Source organism: Denticeps clupeoides, chromosome 2, assembly GCF_900700375.1.
Source record: "Denticeps clupeoides chromosome 2, fDenClu1.1, whole genome shotgun sequence".
Classification (NCBI taxonomy): domain Eukaryota; kingdom Metazoa; phylum Chordata; class Actinopteri; order Clupeiformes; family Denticipitidae; genus Denticeps; species Denticeps clupeoides.
In genome coordinates, this window is record NC_041708.1 from 12932424 (window position 1) to 12957445 (window position 25022).

The 25022-nt window shown below is 40.6% G+C and overlaps 2 protein-coding genes across 6 annotated transcripts in view; one reads left to right on the forward strand and one right to left on the reverse strand.

Annotated features, from left to right (window-relative positions):
- The window catches only part of dock1 (dedicator of cytokinesis 1), a 263022-nt gene that overhangs the window by 113643 nt on the left and 124357 nt on the right, over positions 1–25022 (reverse strand). The window lies entirely within an intron of this gene.
- The window catches only part of insyn2a (inhibitory synaptic factor 2A), a 29834-nt gene that overhangs the window by 1598 nt on the left and 3214 nt on the right, over positions 1–25022 (forward strand). For both annotated transcript variants that reach the window (XM_028961086.1, XM_028961084.1), the window contains exons 2-3: positions 11633–12881; positions 17749–17820. In XM_028961086.1, coding sequence (XP_028816919.1) covers positions 11638–12881; positions 17749–17820 — 1316 coding nt within the window. In that variant the 5' untranslated portion in view covers positions 11633–11637. The remainder of the gene's footprint in view (positions 1–11632; positions 12882–17748; positions 17821–25022) is intronic.

Genomic DNA, 25022 nt, shown 5'->3' on the forward strand with positions numbered 1-25022 from the left:
CAATATACTCAATGTTTGTCAAAAACAGGCCAATAAAAGACATTAACAATTAGTAACCATTAAAATGATGTGTGTGTTGTTGTGTGTGTGTGTGTGTGTGTGTGTAGTAACTCCCCAGGATCATTCGCTGTTAGTTCCAAATCCCCTTTCCCCAGCTCTGGCTCTCTGTAGTTAAGAAAATGGAGTCAGACACCAATCACGATGACAGCAGGGGACCCTCTCATTACCTATCATCTCTTAGATGAAGAGCGACGGAGGAGGGAAGAGAAGACAGGGGAGAGAACAAGAAAGAAAGACAGAAAGAAAAAACTCTTTGGCCCTCTGTCTCAGTAAATTCAATCTGAAGTTCAAGTAATGTACAAAAAGCTGCTTTTATTCTGTAATAATAACGTGAAGTGATTGTCACATGTGGTACACAGAGAGTAAGCAGTAGGCAGCCATGACAGGCACCCAGAGAGCAGTGTGTGGGGACGGTGCTTTGCTCAGTGGCACCTCAGTGGCACCTTGGCAGATTGTGATTCAAACCAGCAACCTTCTGATTACGGGGCCGCTTCCTTAACCGCTAGGCCACCACTGCCCCAAGCTTACAGCACCTGGTATTCCCAGGCAGTCTCTCATCCAAGTACTAAACAGGCCCAACCCTTCTTCTAGCATTTCTTTGTTGGATGGCTACTGGATGGATGTGTAGAAATGATAGCAACCAATCAGTCAGTGCTGGGTAATATCTGGTCAGCAGAAGACCTTTGGTCAGAACTTGACCTCAACAATTGATATAGTGGGTAGTTGACTATCCATAAAAGAGCATGCACAAGTATCTAAGGAGTTTAAGTAGTAAAAAGAAAACTTAAAAGTATATATTTTTTAAAGCACTAACAAACATATCAATATATTCAGCAATGTATTTTCAGGACAGTCAGTAGTACTAACTTTAAGAGACATTAAAGCATTATGTTAGAGCTAAATTTTTAGTACTGATTTTTCTTGCAAAGCAGGTTTAGTATGACATTTAGTATCTTTTACAGCTAAATTCCTTATGATTTCCAAAATAGCTGAAAAGTAGTAATATAATAATTATCAGTAACACCAGTATAAGCAAGTGAAAGTGATTGTTGTTCTGCATAGCGCAGAGCACACAACAAAATGTGTCCTCTGATTTGAACCCATCACCACTGATGAGCAATGGGCATCCATGAAAGGGGAGCAGTGTGTGGGGACAACACCCTGGAGTTTCGGTTTATGAGTCCACTAGGCCTCTGTGGAAGGCTGGTGCCCTACCCTATCCTTGCCCTGTGCCCAATGTCATGGGAGAGGTTCTGAAAGTTCTGATTCACCGGTTATGGACGGTGATTGAATTTTTTTTTTGCAACCACAAATGGCTGATCTCACAGTAACTTTTAAAATAAATAAGTTTCCCTGTTTTTTGTAGTGACATTATGAGAGCAAGTAAAAATGACAGGAGACTGTGGGGAAAAAAAAAAGGATTTTTCCTTTTTAATTCATTAAAGATCAAAGGCAACTTGTTCCAGTTAGACTAAAGCAGTGCCATGAACAACAGTACTTTAATAATAATAGATAATAAAGTGAAGTGATTGTCACATGTGATACACAGCAGCACAGCACACAATGCACACAGTGAAATTTGTCCTCTGCATTTAACCCATCACCCTGAGTGAGCAGTGGGCAGCCATGACAGGCTCAGTGGCACCTCAGTGGCACCTTGGCAGATCGGGATTCGAACCGGCAACCTTCTGATTACAGGGCTGTTTCCTTAACCACTAGGCCACCACTGCCCCTTTGGTTTGGTATATAGATGCCACTTATTTAGCTGCCACATGCCACTTAATTCTCCCATAACTGCAAGAGTGCTAGTCAGTTGGTCAGCAGAGTTTTATCTAGTTTTTTAACATTTGTGGCTAGACAAAATTGAAAGTGGTTCGTTCATTTTAAAAAAAATGTATTGTTACATTCGCAAAATTGCCAGACTGAATAAAACATCCTATATTAACATTATAATATAAGTAGGCAATGGAGAAATTTACTGTATATGTTTTATATATTATTGAAGATGGATGAGTCAAAAACTATAAAGGTCTTTTAGAAAACAAATTCTGAAGACAATTAACAAGCTTACAATGGATATTACTAAAGCAGGAAGCTGAAAAAAAATAAAAGAAAGAGAGAAAATGGGTCTAAAATGTGTTGTGATGCTCTTTGAAATCTACAGGACAGAAGTGAATTACACAATAGTTTCACAAAAGTTTTTAAACACAGTCAATACCTAGAGAAATGTGCTTGTCCCATGCCTCTGTAAACACATTTACGACTTCCCATAAGCAGTTGTCTGCAGATGGAAAACAATATTGGAATATTGATCATCCCAGAGAGGAGCCTCCAGATAAATACATAGAGAATCCTTGTCTTTCCCTTATAAATACAGTATGGCTTGAGAGGAGATGAGAAGAGATGTGTGTTACTTTACATTACATGAACTGTAAATATTACACTGACTTGGTCATACATAGTGTCACGTTACTTTAACTGTGAGCAGCCTTACTGTGGGGAAACACGGAGAAGGACGCACACACACACAAACAGTTGATACTGTCACTGCACAGCAACAGTTTCTAGAAAAGCTACCCCTTAAGCTCCACCCACATCTGCAGAGACCCAGCCATCCATCTTAAGGCATTAGTGAACGAGTAGCAGACAAAGGATTTGCTGCACTTTACTTGCACACTAATGCATCAACAGCACATCTCAATCACCAGAGAGTGAGTCTTTCAAAACACGCACACAAAAAATTAGAGATCCATCTAGTCTCGGCAACCTAAACAATTTTCTGTTGTGCTCCGTTTATAGATTTACTTTCTTCCTAAGTAAGCTGGCGGCAGGCTGGGGGAGGAAAGGGGAAGCTGCTAATATCCACTGTGTGTAATTACGGTTCAAAATGGAACAGACCAGAAAGAAAATAAATAAATTAAGCCCTTGCACTAAAGCCGGATTACAGAAGGCCCCGGCAGCTCCACGATCGACCCGCTCTCGTATAATTCCAGCAGTATCCGAGGACAACCCTGCCGCACCCGCAGAAAATGCCAGCCCACGCAAAAGTCGCGTCTCAGGGATTTCCAGCAGTTCCTGAAACCCAGGGAACCAGCGTCGCCATGGCAGCAGCAGCCTTTAAGGCATCTGAACCGCTTAGACTAAAGTGTAAGCACTTCCTAGTGACTACTCAATGTACAACGTCCCTTGAGTTGAAAAACAGCCTACACTGAGTGAAAGTGTGAGAGAACAAGGAAATCCAGAGCACCTATCTAATGTCTACACACACACACACACACATACACACACACACACACACACACAGAGAAACTTCCTGGAGAAAAACAGTAGATCAGAATGCTTACGTTGCAGCAGGTTCCATTGAATACTGAATACAACATAGAGTGAGGAGTGAGAAGCTCGACATTCAGCATCCGTTCAAACAAGCTCTCTCCTGTCAAAACTGTCAGAGACATGTCCAAGTCTTCTTCGGATAATGTTGAAAACAAGTGACACATGTCAGCCCATCCTGCAGAAATATGCTGAATAATGACAGGAAACGATACATCTCAACCCATAGACGGGGACAATTTACTGAATCAAACTCACGCACTTCGGTCACGAATATCTGAAATTTCACAGCCACAAAGGTTTGTCAATATATCTACGACTGTCATGTTTCTGTCAGGCAGCCACTTTGCTAGCTAAGCCACTTCATTCATGTTAGCTCTTTAAAGAGCAAGTTAGCAGAACTAATTAATTTAATTACACTAAAAGCATCTGTCTTGGGACAATACAGATCAGCCTTTATTGAATTTTGACTATTTTTATCTGTTTATCCAATTTGTTTATCTGTTTATCTATTTTTATCCAACAAATATTATGCACTGACTAATTATGCCAATGTGCAGAACACACAAATGCACATGCCAGTTTATTAATACCTTTTATATTTAATGTCAGCAGCAAGTGCAGCAAAAGCTATGCTAACTTGTTAGCACAACTTTAAGAAGAAACCAAGAAGCCTTTATTTCATTTAGTTTGTTTTTTTTGTCGATCCAGCAACATGATACAATAATTATCACCTACCGTGCAATAAGCTCCACCACAACATTATCCTATAACAAGCAGTGGGAAAAGCCGGTGTTCTGGTAAACAACCCAATGCAGACCTTTGCTCTGGATCCTGAACACCTAAGTGTCTGTTCAATGTGCACCAGGGGAACCACTACAGCCTTTGTTTTTTTTGTTTTTTTTTTAACTGAAGAAAATGCAATACTGCGATCACAAGGCAAATAAATAAATAAATGAGCAAATAACTAAATAAAAGCTGCTAAATTAACATTATTTTCTGGGTGAGGCAAAAATCTCAGAAACGTTTTTTTACCGGTCAGTTCACTTAATTTCTCATTAAACTGAGAGAAAGGGGAGAAATAAATGAATTAAAAACACAGTCAGCCCTGTGCCATGACCCATCGCAGAGAATTATTAGGATACGCTAGAGCTACACAATAACGCAAACACAGGCTGTCACAGTATGTATGTATGTATGTATGTATGCATGCATGCATGAATGCATACACAGTAATGCAAAAAAATGTTTTTGCCAAAACCCTGTTGCACAATATAGTAATATATAGGCAAAACAGCATGCGTGTGTATGCAGCAGTGTGCAGAGAGCTTAAGCTGACCTCTGAGAGCAGAGGGACATTTGAAACCATTTTAAACAACGGCCTTCAGTTTGTGTGGTAAACAAATATCCTCCTCTTTATGTTGCACGTTCTCTGAACACAGCCCCGCAGCCTGTGGATCTATTATTTCATGAATGACTGGTGGAGAAGCGAGATTCAGTTCAGCGTGAATCAAGATTAATAAATAAATGAAGAAAGAAAAAAAATAGCATTAAGGGGAAGGGGGAGAGAACAACATAGAGAAGATATAAATGGTACAGAAGGGATGGTCATTTCTCAAATCAAAGATAAGGGGGTTCCAGCTGACAGAAGGCCACAAGAGTGACTTAGGGGGGAAGACAAGTGGATACAGATTTGACACAAATAATCAATGAGTTACTACGAAAATGTTTTCATGAGTTGCAATTTGGAAATAACAGTATGGGACATGCATTATGTTCTAACATTTATATTTCTTGCAAAATCAGCATGTCTGCACAGTGGAGAATGGGTAATGAGTATAGAATTACTCACTCAAATTACACTTCTGTGAGGGTGCAGTGAAGTGAAATATGCACATTATAATTAAATGGAACTGTATAATACAGAAAACAACTGAAAATAAGCATGTTGTGCAATGCACAACATGTGTATCTTATATTAGTGAATGTATGTGGTGAAAGTTTTATATTGGTCACATTAAAATTGTTATGGGGTTGAGGCAAACCATAGTCCAAGCCTTTCAAGTCCTAGCCTTGTTTCTGTGGAGTATGCTTGCTCTCCCAGTGTTGGCACAGGTTTGGCCCTAGTTCCTTGTGTGCTCCATTCAGGCATAGACTCGAGCCACCGCAAACCCCATTGGAATTCAATAATAAGCTAAGACTATACACAGGTATGAATTTGTGTGTGAGGGTCATACTGCAGATTAATCGTGTCCGTCTGAAGATTTGATTGATCGAATAGAGATGGCAGCATGGCAAGCCACAGAAGACCAGCCAGCACTTGTTTACCTCTCAGGTCACTATAACTGAATGACTTAAAGTGGGACACATAATCTGCTGTCACGCAGGGGAGGCGCATGTCATTCTCGCTGCTAATGCACGCTAAAAGCGGGGAAATGACGGACCGTTAAGACATATGCTGAGGCAATAGAGCTTTAAAAGGACAGAGACTGGTCTAAGAGAAGTATCAACTTCAGATCACATACGTTTCCCATCAGTAGTGAGCTAGAGCTGGCAGCGACCTTTTAGGGTCATTTATCTCACTCTGCTACACTTGCAGACACTCGCTGATAATAATCCACATTCAACACTTTATTCAGCATGCACAAAAACACTTAAATGCATAAAATGTGTCAAATGATTGAAGCACAGAGTATCACATTTTACAAAATATATATGGTGCATGTTTCCCAAATGTTCTGATATGAACATTTGTAAATATGTTCACATTAAAAAATCTTTAAATGGTTTGTCTGTTTCTGACTTCAATTAATCCATCTTTCAAGTGTAAATTACTCTAGTTTTGGAAGTTAATCATTCATTGTCTTAAAAGAAAGAGCATATAAACAAAACAAAAACAGAGTAGAGTAAAAATGTATTTGCCTTCAAGTATCAAAACTAAAAGTACAGTGATTTATTGTGACTCTAATACCTTATTTTTATTTACTGGTAAAATCAATTCATTTTAGGTAAATGTTTGACATCTAATTTGACATCATTAATTACTCTTCCACTGATAACTATTAAAATGATCATATGTACTTTTATGACATTTAAGATGCCCTTATCCAGAACAACTTACAATCAGTAGCAACAGGGTCAGTCATGCTGGAGAGACTCAAGGTTAAGTTTTTTTATAATGTAATTGTTTTGGGTGATCATTATTGGGTGATCACCACCTTTATAGCTAACCAATGCACAATGTAACAAATAGGTGTAAAACTCATGACCCGCAGGTCAAATTCGGCCTGCAAGTAATTTAATATAGATCTGTTATAATGATACAAAGTGCAGGTAACACACAAACTACATATCCCATAATTAGGGCTGCAACTAACGATTATTTTAATAATCGATTAATCTGTCGATTCTTTTTTTTTTTTTTTGGATTAATCGTAGAATCGGATAAAAAAACAAAAAAAAAACAGAAAAGCATTCATTTACAACCCTTTATTCAAAAACAGAACCAAAATCTTTAAAAAGTGCACAAACATGATGCTCCTTGAACTGTTATAATAATAATAAAATAAAAATGGACTAACACAAAAAACATACACATGTATGCTTTACATCTGCCAAATATAGACTTTTTTTTAAAAATAAAGTGCCACCTGAGCTGCCAGAACGATAAATCATTAATAAAAAAAAATAAAGAACAATACAAATCAGAAAATTTTACAGGATTTGTTTAAATGTCAGAACTTGGGGCAGTGGTGGCCTAGTGATTAAGGAAATGGCCCCGTAATCAGAAGGTTGCTGGTTCGAATCCCGATCTGCCAAGGTACCACTGAGGTGCCACTGAGCAAAGCACCGTCCCCACACACTGCTCCCCGGGCGCCTGTCATGGCTGCCCACTGCTCACTCAGGGTGATGGGTTAAATGCAGAGGACAAATTTCACTGTGTGCACTGTGCTGCTGTGTATCACGTGTGACAATCACTTCACTTTCACTTCACTTGTTCTCTACACTACACTGCACTGCAGATGCAGACACTCGCAGACGCACACACTCACAAACTCTCACACATACACACACACACACACACACACTCTATCTCTCTCTCAAGCTCACTTGAAGCTTATTCATTAAATTATTACCATCAATGTAGTAAGTGCAAGGTTCATTTATACACCACATTTAAACACATCTTAAGATGACCAAGTGCTATAAAATAACTTTAAAATTAAATGAAAAAGTACATCACAAATATATTTGTCAATAATAACCTACATGGGACAAAGCACAGAATATACACTGCAAAAAAATGCTTTTCTAAACTTTTCCTGTTTTCAGTCCAAATATCTAAAAAATCTTAAATCAAGATACATTCACTAAACACATGAAATAGCATAAGAAATTGTCTTGTTTTCTGAAAAAACATCTCAAAATTAAGTGATTGCTTAAAACAAGCAAAATTATCTGCCGATGGGGTAAGAAAACTAATCTTAATGAGATATAATCTCAAACAGAAGTTTTAAGCATCTGTCAGGGGTGGGCTGGACATGGCGATGAAGGAGGACGCATTCGCACAATTTCACACAACAGGCGTTTAATGCAAACTACACGAGACAAGGGAACATCAACACGCACAATGACCCAACGGCGAACAGACACGAACAGGATAGTTTTATACAATTATATAAATAGACACCAGGTGAAAACGATCAGAGACCATTACATAGGACGAACATGAAACTCGGAGTAACCCCTGCCGGTCCGGATCATGACAGCATCACTTAATTTTCTCATGACATTTTTCTTGTCTAGTAATCTTGATTTAAGATTTTTTATATATTTGGACTGGAAACGAGACAAAATTACTAGGTAAGAAAAGCTTTTTTTGCAGTGTAGCTATACATGACAACAGATTGAAAAATGAATGGTCCAAAAATGGCTAGTCTTTTAATGCAAAGTAACTATAGCACCCCTGCTTTACTACTGTGATTAACGAGCTAACGTTAACTTGTCATGCCTGTCAAGCTGGATGACGAGTAAACACCAGCACCAGGGACATTACGTTCCTCACTTCAAAACGGAACGAAAGCAGGATTCTGTAGCGACTTACCCTGCTGCTGAACTCCCTTCCTCCTCATCAAACACTCGTTTCAGGTGCTGGATCATTGCCGTGGTGCTACCGTGCCATGCCATGTCGCTTTTGCATATTTTCGCCCAGATTTCTCTGCTTCCGCCATGTATCTTTCCTCTACCTCGGCTCATTTTTTTGCTCCGCGCTGTCTATGAGGCGCCAAATTCTGCTAGCATCTGTGCGCGAGAGAGACCGAGTGTGTTCACTCCGCTCCGCGCTCAGATAATTATTATTATTATTATTTTTTTAATAATCAAATGTCTCCGCATCACGCGACACAACGCATCGATTAGGAAATTCGTTGCCAACTCTTTTAGTAATCGATTTTTATCGATTCAATCGATTCGCTGTTGCAGCCCTACCCATAATACAATGCTTCAGTTGCCTTACCTAACACAATCCGTTCTGTAAGTAAAAGTTGCATGAAACATTCAGTCTATTATAGTGTTAATGTGCTATTGAAGCAGATTTTCTGAGCAACATCTGGAAGGAAATTGCATGTGTACGATAAATTTTCTCAAAATATAATAATTTTTGAATTTTATTGAACATTGAAAAACATATTATAAAATACACTAAAACAACTAAATCGGGTGGTAGTAGCCTAGCGGGTAACACACTCGCCTGTGAACTAGAAGACCCAAGTTTAAATCCCACTTACTACCATTGTGTCCCTGAGCAAGACACTAAACCCTGAGTTGCTCCAGGGGGGGACTGTCCCTGTAACTGCTGATTGTAAGTCGCTCTGGTTAAGGGCGTCTGATAAATGGTGTAAATGTAAATGTAAATCAGCCGTTGCATTGATATGGATAAAACAGCTTTAACCTGCTACTGCCATTATGGGTAGCAGCATTTTCCCAAACTGTCTAGCTAACTTTGTTTAGAAACTAACCATCAGAAATTTCCATCAGGGGCAGTGGTGGCCTAGCGATTCAGGAAGCAGCCCCTGTAATCAGGTTACCGGTTCAAATCCCAATCCGCCAAGGTGGCACTGAGCAAAGCATCGTCCCCACACACTGCTCCCCGGGCGCCTATAAAGGCTGCCCACTGCTTACTAAGGGTAACAGGTTCAAAGCAGAGGACACATTGTTGTGTGCACCGTGTGCTGGGCTGCAGTGTATCACAATGACAATCACTTCACTTTCCTTAGATTAGATGGTGAATTGTTGTAAGACAAAAGGCAGGCACAAAAGGCATTTGAAAATGAAGAGTCCTTCTTTTCTGCAACCTTGAAAAAAAAGGCATGAATGTTCAGGTAAACTGGATTATTGCAAGTCAATATCGCAGGTCAATAGTGCGCAGTAATTCAATTGGTGTATTTATCTGTCATATCCTTCTGATGCATTGCGGGAGACGCAGGACATTTGTTTCTCTGATGTAAGGGGTCAAATGTTGATTTTTAAACGTAAAAAACTAACAACTGCATTTTTTTGACATTGAAATGTACTGGAGTAAAAATAAAAAGTCTCCACAAATGTAAATACTTTAGTAAGGTACAGATACGCAAAAAAAAAAAAACCTACTTAAGTACTGCAACAAATTACATTGACTTCATTACTATCCACCACTGATCCCCTCGAACTGGGGTCTTGAGCCTTCTAAGAATATGTCTGTAATACATTTGTAAATGTAAAACCAAAAGAAACAGCACCTCTTCCTAAGCACTTGGTCTAGTAAATGATAAGACACTGCAGAGAGGTGCCTTTGACTCAACAAACGAAAGCATTAAAAAACACAATAATCCAAAAGCACCTATGCTCCACGACAACGATTTATTCAAATCAAGAGATTTGCAATGTCGCACATATCCTCTTTCGGATTAGCAGCACTTTCGGTCCTACCCTTTAAGATATTCTTTTGCTTTCCCCCTTTTGCTCATGACTTTTGTAGGAAAAACAGACTAATATTTGAGGGATTATTACAGTTTAAGAGGAAACCAACTTTAAATGAGCGAAAAAAACAACACAATTAATCAAGAACACTTGTATTTTACCGTCTGAAGCAGACATTTGACCCAGAAAAAAGGAAAAAGTACTTCAGGAGTACTAAAATCCCGGCCTCATAACATCTCAACTCTTCCCACACCACCCACCCCATTCACAAAAGGAGACGCAAGAGGAAGGTGTACAGATGAACGTGGAGACAAATGAGAAGTGCAAAAACTCAGAAAGAAGCTTAATCCCCACCACTCATCACATCAAGCTGAGGTCACAGCTAAGCATGGAGGCGAGATTAAAAGACACAATTAACTGCCAATGACAAACAAGTCAAGGCTAAGAAAACACAAGTCAAATTACCATCATCAATTCATCTAAATGTTGCAATGAATGATTTTGCACCACAACAAGAGGGACATCAAAGTGAACGGAGTCTGGTCTTGATGTGCCTCACTTGAAAGTAAAGGGATTTCTGTTGTTTTATAAGGAGAAAAAACTGGAGGGTAATAATCTGGGCTAATTATTCTCAAAAGACGATCACAGTTACGTTACAGATTCTATTGGAATGAACAGATAAGAATGGATTTACGATACTCCCAAATTAGTTATTTCACAGGAAAAAAAATATACTTCTGCCTCTTCCATACATTTAATGTGTGATTAATATTTAGAAGATTTCACCTGAAATTGATTATTTTGTCGTTTGTATCTTAACTGGTTACTGACCACAGAGGAAACATGAATGCAGGCAGCAAACTGAGGTATCCCACAGAGATAATATGTTGGCTCTAAGGGTATTCTGATTAAAAGAGCTTCCAGAGAAATAAAAGAAATAAATAAAAGCACTGAGAATTGATTTAGCAGTTTGCCGCATAAACCCACTCCTGTCTCATATCAGACTATTGTCTTGGTGTTCCCTTTCAGGTGAGATTAGTGTTTATCTGAACAGCTCTTTATGGTCTATGCAGAAACACAATCACAGCTCTCAGTTTTTACTGCAATGCAGAGATGGTTGATAGGGACAAAATAAAATTTCATCCTGACAAATACATAATTTTGTCTTATGGTGCAAATAAGAGGTCACATGAGGGATGAAATTATGACATCTACTGGTGTGATTAGTAGTGAATAACTGAACTGAACAAGGTCAATTGACGTTCGTTCCCACTTTTTTTGTCAGGAACCATGGTGAGCAAGGAGGGAGGGAAGTGCACTCTCACCAACTCTGAGTCAGACTCGGAGGCTGGCCCCTCGATGGCCCTGGAGGTGAAGTACTCTCACGAGTCTGGGCGGCAGGTCCAGGTGCGCAAAAGGAACAAAGCTCTACAGGTGCGCTTCAAGGACATCTGCGAAGCACAGAACGAACAAGCGGCGGCCGCTGCTGCAGCAAAGGGGGGCAAGCCAGTGTCCTACAAGGTTCCGTACCGGAAATACATGACTGTGCCGGCCAGGCGCTCCATCCCCAACGTCACCAAGAGCACAGGTGTTCAGACATCACCCGACCTTCGCAAGCGATACCAGACCTTCCCGTTTGAACGCAAAAAGGGCCACACGATCAAGCACGCAGCTACTGTTGAGCCTTTCAAAGGCCAGAACAATGGCTTTGTGATCGACGTCAAGCGACCCAAGGCAGCGGATTATCCTGTCGAGGTCAGGACATCAGCATTGTCGTCTCGACCCAGCAGTGCTCGGACAGAGAATTCCCGGGCTCTCCTGCACACCACCCAGTGCGTGGCCACAGTGGAGCAGCACCCGCGGATACGTGATGACTGCACAGACGGTCCGGAAACGCTCTGCTCTGATGCGCTGCTGGTCAGCTGTTCCACAGAGTCAGGCGGGGCAGCCGTAGGCAGAATTGAATACCAGCTCTGTAGCGTGAAGAGCAAACAGCGGCGGGGCTTCGTCCAACACGATGCCGACGTCATCACTGTCGACCGCTCTGCCAAGAGGCAGCTGCTTAACTCAGATGAGCCTGGCTCTAGCAGGACCTTGCCAGACTCAAGCTCTAAGGTCACAGGCCCTATTGCCTGGAACTCTCTGACTCAGGTAGAGTGTCTGGAAAGCCCGTCGGCACATAGCAAACGCAAGAAGGCAATGCAGCTCAACGGGCTGCAGTCACAGACGCTTCCACGCACCAGCTGCACCACGCAGGCGCAGTGCCACGTTGGCACCCTGTCCGCACGGCCACTGCGCGCCATGGAGGAGATTGGGGATGCGACAGGGCCCTGCACGTCGGCAGACGCCGGGCCAGGTGTGTCTACAGTGACAGATGGGGAGTCCTGCAAACAGATTGTGCCTGTCAATCAAGACGGAGACCTCAAAGCACAGCTGCAGGCCATGGAGAGCATGATTAGCTCCAGTCAGGAAACCATTAAAGTGCTGCTGGGAGTCATTCAGGAGCTGGAGAAGGGGGAAGCGCACAGAGAAGGGTAAGTCCGAGGATCATGTTTCCCAGCACACTGCAGCAGTCACTTGTGCTGTGTGCTTGTTTAGTTAAGGTCAAAAAGGCAAAGCTGAGCTATGCTCATTAAGCACTAACATCTATTCTGAGAGTGAGATCTCCAAGTTATGATCTAGAAGAATCTCAATAAACGAGATCTGCAAATACAGACCATAAATATTCAACTAGTCAAACTTCTTTTACACTTGCAAATTATACAGCAACAAATGTGCTAATGGCCAATGCAGACTATACCACATATTTAACGAGCACTGGAAAAAGCAAGAACAAATTCCAAGCCCAAAACATGAATGGGAATACTGGGAAGGAGAATTCGCCATGTTTCCTAAACTTCACACTTCTCCTCAAATTGAAATACCCACCCTGCAGTTCTTGTATGAGTGCAATTTTCTCTGACAGCCAGAACTGATGTTTTTATAAACCAGGTTTAATACAAGAGGAGCCTGTAGCACTTAAGACAACTTTGGTTTGAACCTGTGACTTTGTGTTTTCTGATTCATAGGCAAGTGTCTTACCTGTGAAACACCTAATCTGGCAACAGAAGATCAGAACATCTACAAAATGCTACATTTTATACTGCAAAAATCCCAAAGACTCTAATCCACAGGAATACATTGTCCAAATGAACCAAAATCAGGGTGATAGTAGCCTAGTGGGTAACACACTCACCTATGAACCAGAAGACCACAATGTTGCAGGTTAAAATCCTTACTACCATTGTGTCCATGAGAAAAATAAATGCTGATATAAATATAAAGTAAGCTAGAAGCACATTTAATAAATCGGAGCTTTTCACATTCACACTACCTCAGCCACACAGCTGCTCTTTGGGACTAAAATTGTAACTGCCGGTCAATAACAAGAGCGTAGTTATGATAATAATAATAAAATTTTTTTTGACCATCTCAAGAACTTGCAAGCATACAGAAAGGTCATCCTGATTGAAAATCCAGTAGATACAAAAAAAAAAAAAAAAAAAAGCAACTGTAATTAATCACCAGATGCCCAAATAATTTCACAAACGCACATGTGCACACTGCAGACGACTTCTAACACAACAAATAACCAAATAAGCAGCAGCAGGCAAGGCAGCCTGTCAGTGCTACAGCAGTCCAAAGAGCCTGAAGCCAGGATGCACACTCTCCTATCCACGGCTTCTCCCCAAACCCCCATCCAATTAGATTGTAGTGGACCGATAAGTGATGAGGGTAGAATAGAGGAAATGCAGATATCTGATCAGCCTGTTGGCCAATGGTGTGTGGGTGTGTGTGTTTGTGCATTTGTGTGTGCGTGTATAGTTTGCACATACAATAAAATGCCAAATTCACTACATTTTGAATAGAAACAATGTGATGGAATAATGAAGGAAAAGAATTGCTGATGACAACTTTGAACAAAAGTAGACTTCTCCGCTTTACAAGAAACTAACCGTTATACAGTCCCGCTGAAAATTGTATGATTGCAACAATGGCTAATGTTAAGGAAGCAATACAGTGCGCTTGCCACATGCAAAGAACCCCAACAAATCATTTTAAATGTTACTTTGAATAAATAAGCTAGTGTTAAAGCAGTGATTGTGTACATAACCTCATGAAAGGCTTACATGTATTTTGACTCCCTCACAAAATTCTGAGGATTATATTTAACATTTTGAGTACCAGGTAATAAAATTCCTTCATGGATTATCCTAACAATAAGATCACATGCTCAACAATGTGCATATCTAAGGAACCAATTATGTTTCTCATCCCAGCCTCCATGACATGAAAAAAATGCATACAATGTACCATAATCACATTTCTCAATGATATAATGTGAGTAAGTGAATTAGTAATAAGGTTTTAAAAACATTTGATCTTAATTGCTACTGTATGTTGCAATGAATCACACTTTATTGACAATTTTTTTGAAATCCAAGACCTCAATACAGCCCTACCTCACCTAATAGCAGAACACCTGAAACTGGGGACAGTGGGTTCCCAGGAGCAGAATTGGGAAACACCGCCTTTCAATAATTAATAGCATCCAATGCTGAACCTTTCATCCACTCTAGCCTTCAGATGAAAGGGAGAAAATACAGAAGTGGGTAATATGGGGACATGACAGTCACTCCACACGCTTCATAATTAAAAGCCGAATTACAAATAACCCTGCATGACTGCAAGGCTCTCTCACATGCCTTAGCATGAGAATAAACAACCACAGCAACAGATGCTAAGCTTTAATAACCTCTGAGCGCGGACAGCTCACCTGCTGGAATAATTTTGATCACAAAAGCAAAATGGCCATGTCGTGAAAAGAAGGGTTTCGGCATGTTTGACATATTCTTGGGGGCATTGTGCCCAAAAGGGAAAAAATAAAAAGGCCTAGGTCTCCACAGAACATTAGGTTCATTCCCCCATCAAAACTGTCACTTCCTAAAACAAATAAGCACCTGCCTAAGGGCTGGAGGTGAAATGTGTTCAAGATCGGGACCATGTGTCATTACCGATGGCGTGATGTACTAACAATTCCGTGGCAAAGGGGGATGTCACAAGACATATGGCCACAAACAAATTCAGAGAGGCTGTGGAAATAAATGTGCTGCTTTTCAGGCCAGCCACTTACTGGGGGACATGTCTTGTGTACATATAGAGACAGTAACCAAGCTATTTGATGGATGCCATCCAAACATATTTGGGTGGCGTTTCATGCTGCGCTATAAAGAACCCATCTGGTTGTCACTAGGTGATTGTCAAACTGTGAACAGAAACAGTTTAGATGTGTTTGTGGACAGTTTTAGACACAAACCGGGAAACAATACTCTGCAGAAGGTCAGAATTCTTACTTTTGTACCTCTCTCTCAGATGGCATGGTGATGTTAATAGGCCTGACTGTTCCTCGCCAGACACCTGGAGATAGTCAGCATTAGCCGCTGCTGTTGAGTAATAGTGGTCTGATGGCTCTGTCCACTGCACATGGGGCTTGGCACACAGAAGGGGAGTATAATTAGAAAACTCCCATGGCTCCCCATTACTCACACATTATCTCTGGTTCTGCTGCCAGGCTTTGGGATATAGAGGATGGTGGTTGGGGGAGGGGTGTTGGGTGGAGGACATGACCCGCCTTCGAGGAGTAGCCCACCGGTGACGTGTAAGCAGCCACCCTCTGTGTCTTCTGCCTAAAGAGAGAATCCCTGACTGCAGGCACATTCACATGAAAAACAAATAAAGATCCACTGCCCACCAATTTCGGGACCCTTTCCTGCCTGACCTTCATGACCAAAGACTCTGGACGTGAGATAACGGCATAGGGAGGCATGCTGAGACATCTATCAGACAGACTGTCAGGCTCCCCTCGATCCTCTTTAGTTCTCAAACAGATGTGAGAAAACAAAGAGTCAGAACACATCAGAATTTCTCCACTGGCCCAGGTCAGAGCTCAGAGACTCTCTCTCTATCTCTCTCCCCCCTGACTATAGTGGGAATGCAGTGACAGGCAGTAATTACCTGCACAGTCCGATGGTCTGAAAACAGCTTTCATTTCAACAGCTGGCAAAGCAGCAGGGCACCAAAAGAGTGGTGATGATATAACTGTTACACGCAAGGGACACTGAGCAGAGAGATTCACATCAGACCTCTTTGTTACTTCTTTGTGACTTCATGCTTGTCTGCTTGTACCACATAGTTTAACTTGCAAAGTGTCCACTTGGAGCAGATTTGATGTAAAAATGGCAACTGCAGAGGCATGCTTAAAAAATAAGCGGGAGGCAAAAAAAAAAATGAAAATGCATCACCAAATTTTGGAACCCTCCCAGGTCAGGGCAGTGAGGATGGTGAAATCGCTCCCTTCAAATAGTCAGTATCAATCCCTGTACACCAGCATATGACAAACCACCCAGAGGTGTTCATCAAAATTCGTCAATATATGCATTCTTTCAAATCATCAAATTCAAACCTCATAATAAGAACTGAATTCGTCTGACAGCACTTTTAATACACATGACACAGTAAATCTTCTGCAGCCAAGGGAACACTGACAGCTTGGTCTGAACACACCTCTAGCTGTGTTCAATCCAAAGAGTCACAGGGTGTGAAAGTGAAGTGATTGTCATTGTGGTACACAGGACAGCACAATGAAATGTGTCCTCTGCTTTTATCCCACCACTCTTAGTGAGCAGTGGGCAGCCATGACAAGCGCCCAGGGAGCAGTGTGTGGAGATGGGGCTTTGCTCAGTGGCACCTTGGTGGATTGGGATTAGAACCGGCAACCTTCTGATTATGGGGCCGCTTCTTTAACCACTAGGACACCACTGCCCCATGTCATACTTAGTAGACAATTTTGACCACAGCTCCCAGTACTCTTCATGGTGAGGATACTCACACCACACACACAAAACCCTTTTTCTAAATCTGCACAAAACACAGGTTGCAGGGGGAAAAAAGGTAGAGGGCTCTCGCTAAACAGAGAACAACTACGAGTCCAGGTTATTCTTCTTGTCTGAAGTCAGGGTGCATCATAGTATTTGCTCCTGTGTGGAGTTACATGGCAGATAACATCAATGCTTACAAGCATGATGCTTTCCTCTCCTCAGAAGCAATCAAATCTTAAATGTTAATCTAATCTGAGATCCTAATCTTGCATCATTACACCACAGTTGATCCTCCTCCATCGCTTTCTTTCCTCCATAAAGAGAAAAGGTGACTTTTTTTTCCCCTTCTATAACGGAATCCTCGGGGGCTGGAGTTAACTGCAACTACAAGCAACGATGACAAACCAGACGAGACAGGCAGCAAATGGGTAGGCAGCAGCCAAACAAGCTTTGTAATTACTCATCTCGCATTTATCTCTTCCAGACTCTCGTACCGAACTGGACAGGATACGGCCAACTGTGACACGTGTCGGAACAGTGCCTGCATTATTTACAGGTGAGTTTCGTTTCTTCATGCCTTGATGATAGAGCCAGGGTAACATGCCTTTGGTCTACAAAGGGTTAGTAATGCTATCTAGTTTGGAAACCAATGCAGGCTGGAATGGATGCTACACAAGATAAAAAGAAGCTGGAAGAGGGGCAAGATTAAGGGACAACATCCTCTTTCAGCCCCTGCACTCTTCCATAAGAACAAGAATGGATGGAATATGAAAGTAATAGTAAGCTAAATGAAAGTTGCAGTTGCCATTCAGAAACTGATTACCTTTATACATCAACCTGGTGCCCTTCACACGTTTTACCTTATTTTCTTTCACATTTCAAAAATAATAAGCTAAAACTAATATTTAATTATTAAAAAAAAACATTTAGCTCTTTTAGTGCACTAATGAAATCCACAAATGTAAACATGGCAGGGATTCAATCAACACAATATAGAGCAAAACAATGTACAGGTCATGACTTTTCTGAACAAGGACTGAATGAAAAGATAATCATGCTGGTTAACTCAGGTTGACAACCTCATCAGTTGTGTATATTATATGGGAAAACACCCACCTTTTGAATGTCACATTTTAACATACTCTGATTTCCTTTTTTTGGAAAATTCTTATTTCCTTATTCTGCCAAAACGTGCAGTCACGGGATAAACAAAAGTTAACAGGAGAAATATTCTAGATGACTACAGACAGGTCTGTAGCAAGTTCTGAAGATTTTATTGTACACCCTTTGTTGGGAGCATCTACAATTTGGTGCAAGCCTAAAGTTAAAGCAGCAGTAGGGAAGCTGCTGTGTTGTGATGCTAAGATGGCTTTGAGGTCACACTCAACCCTGTATGTAACTTCAAGCCTTAAATAAAACTTTGGTCAAAACCACTTCACACAATTATGGTGGTTTTATGGCAAGCACCAAAACCCAGATGGAGAAGAGTCACTCCAATCTCTTAATTAATGTAATGTTAGTTTCTGCTGTCACATCGGAAAGACAGTTACATTTAAAGGTTGGCATCCCTTTTCTTTTTGGACTTTTCACTGTGACAAGATCACTACATATAGAAGAAAGGTAATTAAAAGTGCATGTTAGCAAAAACATCTTATTTCTGTTTGCTTTATCAATTCTGAAATCCATTAAACTCAAGCTGAAATGAAAGACAGAAATTAGGAACCAGTCACTAACAACAAAAATTAAAATGCTCCAGTACTGCAGAACTGATGAACAGGGCACAGGAGGCCCTGAGGTAGGACAAATCGATGTTCTTAGTGAACATATGGGCTGTCTGATGTTTAAAAATCAACACTGTCAAGCCAGTGAAAAGTCGCGCTGACACAGTTGTTATTCGTTTCGGCATATTGGGAAAGAAACAGCAGACAGAAAACACAAAGAAATAGAGACAGCAAGAAGGCTAAAAAAGCCCCAAAGGTTTAGACAACACTATTCTGAAGGTAAAATGACATGCTGAGTTTAGAGCATAGGACACAGCATCACATTCACAATGGTGAAGAATTACGCTGCAATTGAATAAATATGGATCTATGAAAACCTTGTTTTTGGGGTCTGACTCCATGTACATCTTTCGATATTAGGTATCGGCATTAGCGAATGTACACTAGCACGTAATACACCTTTATCATTTTTCTTATGATTTTGGGGTTATAAGGGGCAGCAGAACAGTGAATCATTCATTCCTTCATCAAATGTGTTCAACTGACCAGGCTCACTGTTTAGTAACACAGGCCCATAAATCATCTTAATGTAGTTTGCACTACAGAGACAGACCATCTGGACCCATCCCACATAAAGCAACACATTTCGTACAGTTACCCCATACAGCTTACTCACCCAATCGAAAGGGACATCTTTGCATAAGATTTCAGAGTAGGACATTTCATGAGTATGTGATGTTAAACATACAATCGATCAATAGATTGATAGATAGACAGATAGATTTAGCTTTTAGAGAATTAAATAAAATGTTATCAAGTAAATAATAAATACAAGTTTTTGTTGTGGTTTAATAAAATACTTAAAATGAGACTAGTAGCAAACCCTATAAATGGAAAATAAAGGTTGTGGTGGTATAAAAGAGGATTCAAATTCAATTTATTTTAAAACCACTGCTTGGAGAAGTGAGGCCCTATGGCGCTTTGTTCATCCGGAAAAAGCCTGTAATCCAATTCCTGCACTGCACGCCTGATGTGGACTAATGTGGATTGATCACAGATGGCGATGCGTCGCAGTTCAGCTGCCGAAATCCAAGCGGGTTTGGCTCATCAATCTTGAAAGTCCTTATTTACTCATTGATTAGAACAACAAAACATGAGTCTTTCTTTTTCCCATTGATCATCTGTTCTAAAGTTTACCAATTCGCCACTAATAAACAACAGGAAAGTGATCGGTGTGGTGTGCTAAAGAGCATGAATGGGAGTAACAACCTTAATTCTTTTCTGTATGCAATAAAGAAACAGGTGAACAGAGACTGGGCTGGTGTATCTGTATCACACATTTAGTATGAGAGATTTGCAGGTGTTCAGGGTCCAGCTCTCTGTTTTGTTGGACTTTAATCACTTTTTACACTCTATAGCCCATAGCTGGTTGCCATAGAGACCATAGATGTGAAACATGCAAGGGGAAGACGGGAGGAAACGCTATACCCAGAACCCAATCCAGACCAATTTTTAAATGACCCAAATGTTAGAGGTGTAAAACCTAATAATCACTGCATAAACATTTAAGACAATTTTGAAGAAATATATCCAAAATTCTTTACCCAAAATGGTGCTGAAATGTGTTTTTTTTTCCCCCTCCCATTTCTGTCACTATCTCATCAGTAACAGTGTGGCAAATCTCTAAATCTGTCGTCCTGCATCAATACTGAGTAGCAAAACATTTGTCTCTCTGGCAGTCTCCCTATGGTCTCAGCTGCCCTGGCTCAATGATCCCTTGGGCCTAATACAGGTTTACCACACCTGTAGCCCGTCCTCCTGGAACAACAATAAACACTGAACAATACAATATACAAATTAAACCTTCAATATTATAAACACAGAAATCAAAACCACAAAAAGACATACCACAAAATATTTTCAAGTGCATGCTAAACGCACACAAAAAAGTAACAAACACCTACACCAAAACCTTCAAACACCCCCAGTGATGGTATCCCCCATATTCCTAATCAGCTCCAAAACAAAACACCTGGACAGGTGACACTCAAACAGTAACAAGCAGCCAATATTTAATCATGCTGGCAGAAGGCCACTTCCATACTCTGAGTGTTACTCTGTGACAATAAATATTACATGTGAAAACACATGTGATTCTCTAAATCCTGTTATTTTGGTCAGTAGTAGTTAATTCATTATTAATGACAGCCATCTACAGGGACCATACAGTAGGCGACTGTTATCTGTGTTGAGTTTGCATGCTCTTCCTTTTTTGCCATGGGTTTCCATCCACCACCCAAAAGGCATGTAGGTGGATTGGTGGCTCTAAATTGGCCATAGATGTGTGAGTTAATATTATTTGCCAGTACCCTGGGTGAGTCCCTGCCCTAGGAGGAGTATCACCAATACATGCACTACAGTTCGAGAAACAAGGACCACAGAATAGAATTAACAGAATTCAAGAATTCACAGAGTACTGAGGAAGCACAGACCAAAATCAGCCTTAATTCATTCACTAATAAAAGCGGCAGCCCTGTTTCTCACCCCATGAAGTGGCCCACATGCAAACGAGTGTGTCAGTGTGTGTGAGAACCTCAACCTGCACTTTGATTAAAGACTGAATTGATAAGTGAGCCGCCAAGTCAAGAATAATGAATCTTTCATTAAAAGCCTTTTGAATCTTTCTTTCAAAAGAAGAGATGATTATCTTCTCACACAGTCCCTTTTCTAATGAGTGTGTGCTAGAAATTGGTTCTGCAGGACTTCCCCAATCTCTCTCCTGTCGCTCATCTCAACCAACATTCGACCACTTTCCTCACACCTAACGGCTTCTGAAGGGGTGTGGAAGGTAAATTTCACAAATGTATTTTAGGTCTACTACAAGAGTCGCAAAACCAAGATTGTGTATTGTTGCACTATAAATTGGTCAACAATCATTTGCAGACATGCATATGAAGTCATATTTACTTTACAGTGTCATCCCCTTCCTTAATTTTGATTGGTTGCAATGATTGCTAGACATCTGGGTCAGTATCTCCAAAACTAAAGCTCTTGTGGGATTTTCCTGGTTTGGTCATGCAATGCAAGCTGGGCTGTGTTGTCTGTAGATCTACTGTAGATCTACTGCTAAAAAGAAGCTAAAGGTGATTGAAAGCTGTCAGTTTGACTGGGGGGCTGTGTAGCTGTTTTTAAGGAACACAAGATCGATGTGTGCTGCAAAAACACTAAATGTTTCTAAATCTTGATCCAATGCTTGTCCCATTATAATGACCATTTCATGATCTCCTGACTCTAATATATAATATACTTTTTTAATAATAGAGATGCAGGGTGGGGAAAAAAAACACGCATACATCAATTCCCTCCCTAAAAAAACGGTGATTAATCACAGCCTAAACTAGCCCTATTTTTACTTAGCAAAGGCTTTGACATAAGTACTACACATTTCAGAGTGAATGGTGATAAAAAAACAGGAAAAACGCAGAACAATTAACGTCACTACAAACCAAAACTAATCAAAGACAAAAAGTTAAAGATTGAAACAAGCTAGCGACAATTGTGCATACCGTCTCTTACAAAACGTACAACTGACACATACACACAGGTACAGGTTGGAACTTTTATGTGCCTTTAATTGTTTGTTTATTGAATTAAATATTAATAATAGAAAATCTGAACAAAAAATCTTTCATTTACTAAAAACTCACTTGGCCACCAATGGCCAATGCTGTAATCAATCGACAACAAAAAAAACATTAATACAAATACGTATATATGTTTATATGCCTCTGTGTAGTCTTTCGAGTTTGTACAAAATATCACACTGAAAAAAAGTGGTGGCATTAAAAAAGAAATAAATGAAAAGAATGAAAGAAAGAAATAAAAAGATGACAGAAATTCACACTTCTCTAACACGGCCTTAGAAACAAGGCATGGAAGCGTGGATTTCTAAACACAATTAACAGCAGATGCCCGAGAATGGCAAGTGTGTGTGCAGCCTTTTTTTTATTGTAGTTGATTGTGCTTACAAGACTGTACTCATCCCTGGTATTAAACTGTTGCCGTGAGGACAGGATAAGAGCGCATCCGCAATAATAAGCTTATTTCGCAGGGCAGTGGGAAGTGGTGGGGGGGGGTCTCTCTGTCTTGAATGGAGAAGGCCTCTTTGCAGAAGGAAAGCTTCTCTAAGCCGTTCAGTGAGAGCAGGAGGTACAATGGGAGGAGATGTATAAGCTTTTTCAAAGCGTCTTGATGAATAATTACAGGCTTAGAAACAGCTAACTGTATCAGGCGGCTCCTGCTACACTGCAGCTGTTAAGCAAGAAGCCCAGTGAATTAATATTGAACAATCTGAGGTGGATTCTACGGCATCAAACCAATCCATTTTACATTCGGCTTCATTTAATAGAAAATTGACACATCTGGGTCAGGGCCACCTCCTGTTTACTCAGTATGGGTTTAGGTTCCAATTAGGTTGTCAAATAACACCAGAACCCGAATAGAACACAAGAGACTTCAAAACGAGTGAAAAACAAATGGTTAGACTTTTGTATGTGGTGAACCGTATATAGGAGCAGTATATAATAAGAATAATGGTACCAAAAGTACAGATCCATCTGCACACGAACCATCCTTGGTACTGACAGTGTTTACACGGGAGGTGGTATCTTCAGCATGACTGACAGGAGGGTAAAATATGATGTATGAGTTAGTCCCCCTGTCAAACGGGACTGACAAGAGACTCGGGGTTATAGTAACTCAGAAGAATTATGACAGAGGACAGGCCACTGCTGGGTGTCTAGCATGTAACATTCGGTAAATATCACAATACATATTTTTGAGCTAACAAGCTATAAAGTGTTCCATAACGTCACCTCAAGTATGTCATACACAATAAAAGTACTGCTTTCTTTTTGTTTGTTTTTTTAATAAACAAAGTTTAAACAAAGAGAAGTCCTCATTCTGGACTATTTAAACCAAACTCCTGTCAATATGAATAGTGCCAAGAAGTGGTGCCAGAGGAGTCATTGATTCAAACCACAGTCATCAAAAAATGCTCCAAATGCACACGACGCGTTATGGCACACGCACACAATTATTGTCATTGTGAAACATGGCACAGCACACGGTGCACACAACAAGATGTGTCTTATGCTTTTAACCCATCACCCTTAGTGAGCAGTGGGCAGCCATGAAAGGAGCCTGGGGAGCAGTGTGTGGAGATGGTGCTTTGCTCAGTGCTACCTCAGCGGCACCTCAGCAGTTCGATCTGAATCGGCAACCTTCCAATAACGGGTCCGTTTCCTTACCTGCTAGGCCACCACGGTCCCACATATCTAACTATGGTGACAACTTAAGATACTTAAAAACTTAAAAAACAAATTGTTGTCCTGGATACATATTCTTGAATTTACCAAAATATCAAATTTGACCAACACTGAGCTAGTGCTATTTTTGTCTAAGAAATGTTTGATGAAATATGTTTGTCAACAATCCTTTATGACGGGACTGAAAAAAAACAACATTTTAGCTCCACTGCCGAATAGGCAATGAAATGTCACTAAGACTGCATAAGTGGTCTGAGTATGAAGGGTTGAGACTCTTTGCTAGAACACACAATTTGACAAAAGTGTTATAAAAAGTGTTATAAATTGTTCACTCTCCTCACAAATGACTTCCTGGTTTGTCTAGGCAGCTCAGTTTAAAACACAAGACACCAGCCTATTGCCTGCATTTGCTGACATTTCCTTCTGACAAAAATAATCCTGTTTACAAAAACTGAAATGAGTGTCATGATTTTAAAAAGTAATAAAGTAATAAGGCCAGGTAGATTAATTATCCTGGTTTGATTAGAACATGGCCCTTTTGTTTTCGGTAATGAGTAGAAACAAGCCACTCTGCTCGAACAGGAGGAAATGTAGGTCAGGGCCGAAGCTCTGAACAGATCAGAAATGTGCGGTCTGGGGCCAGGGGCAGAGTTTTGAGAGCAATGGGCTGAGTCACTTGACCAACCCAGGAAGGGAACAAAACAGAAAGG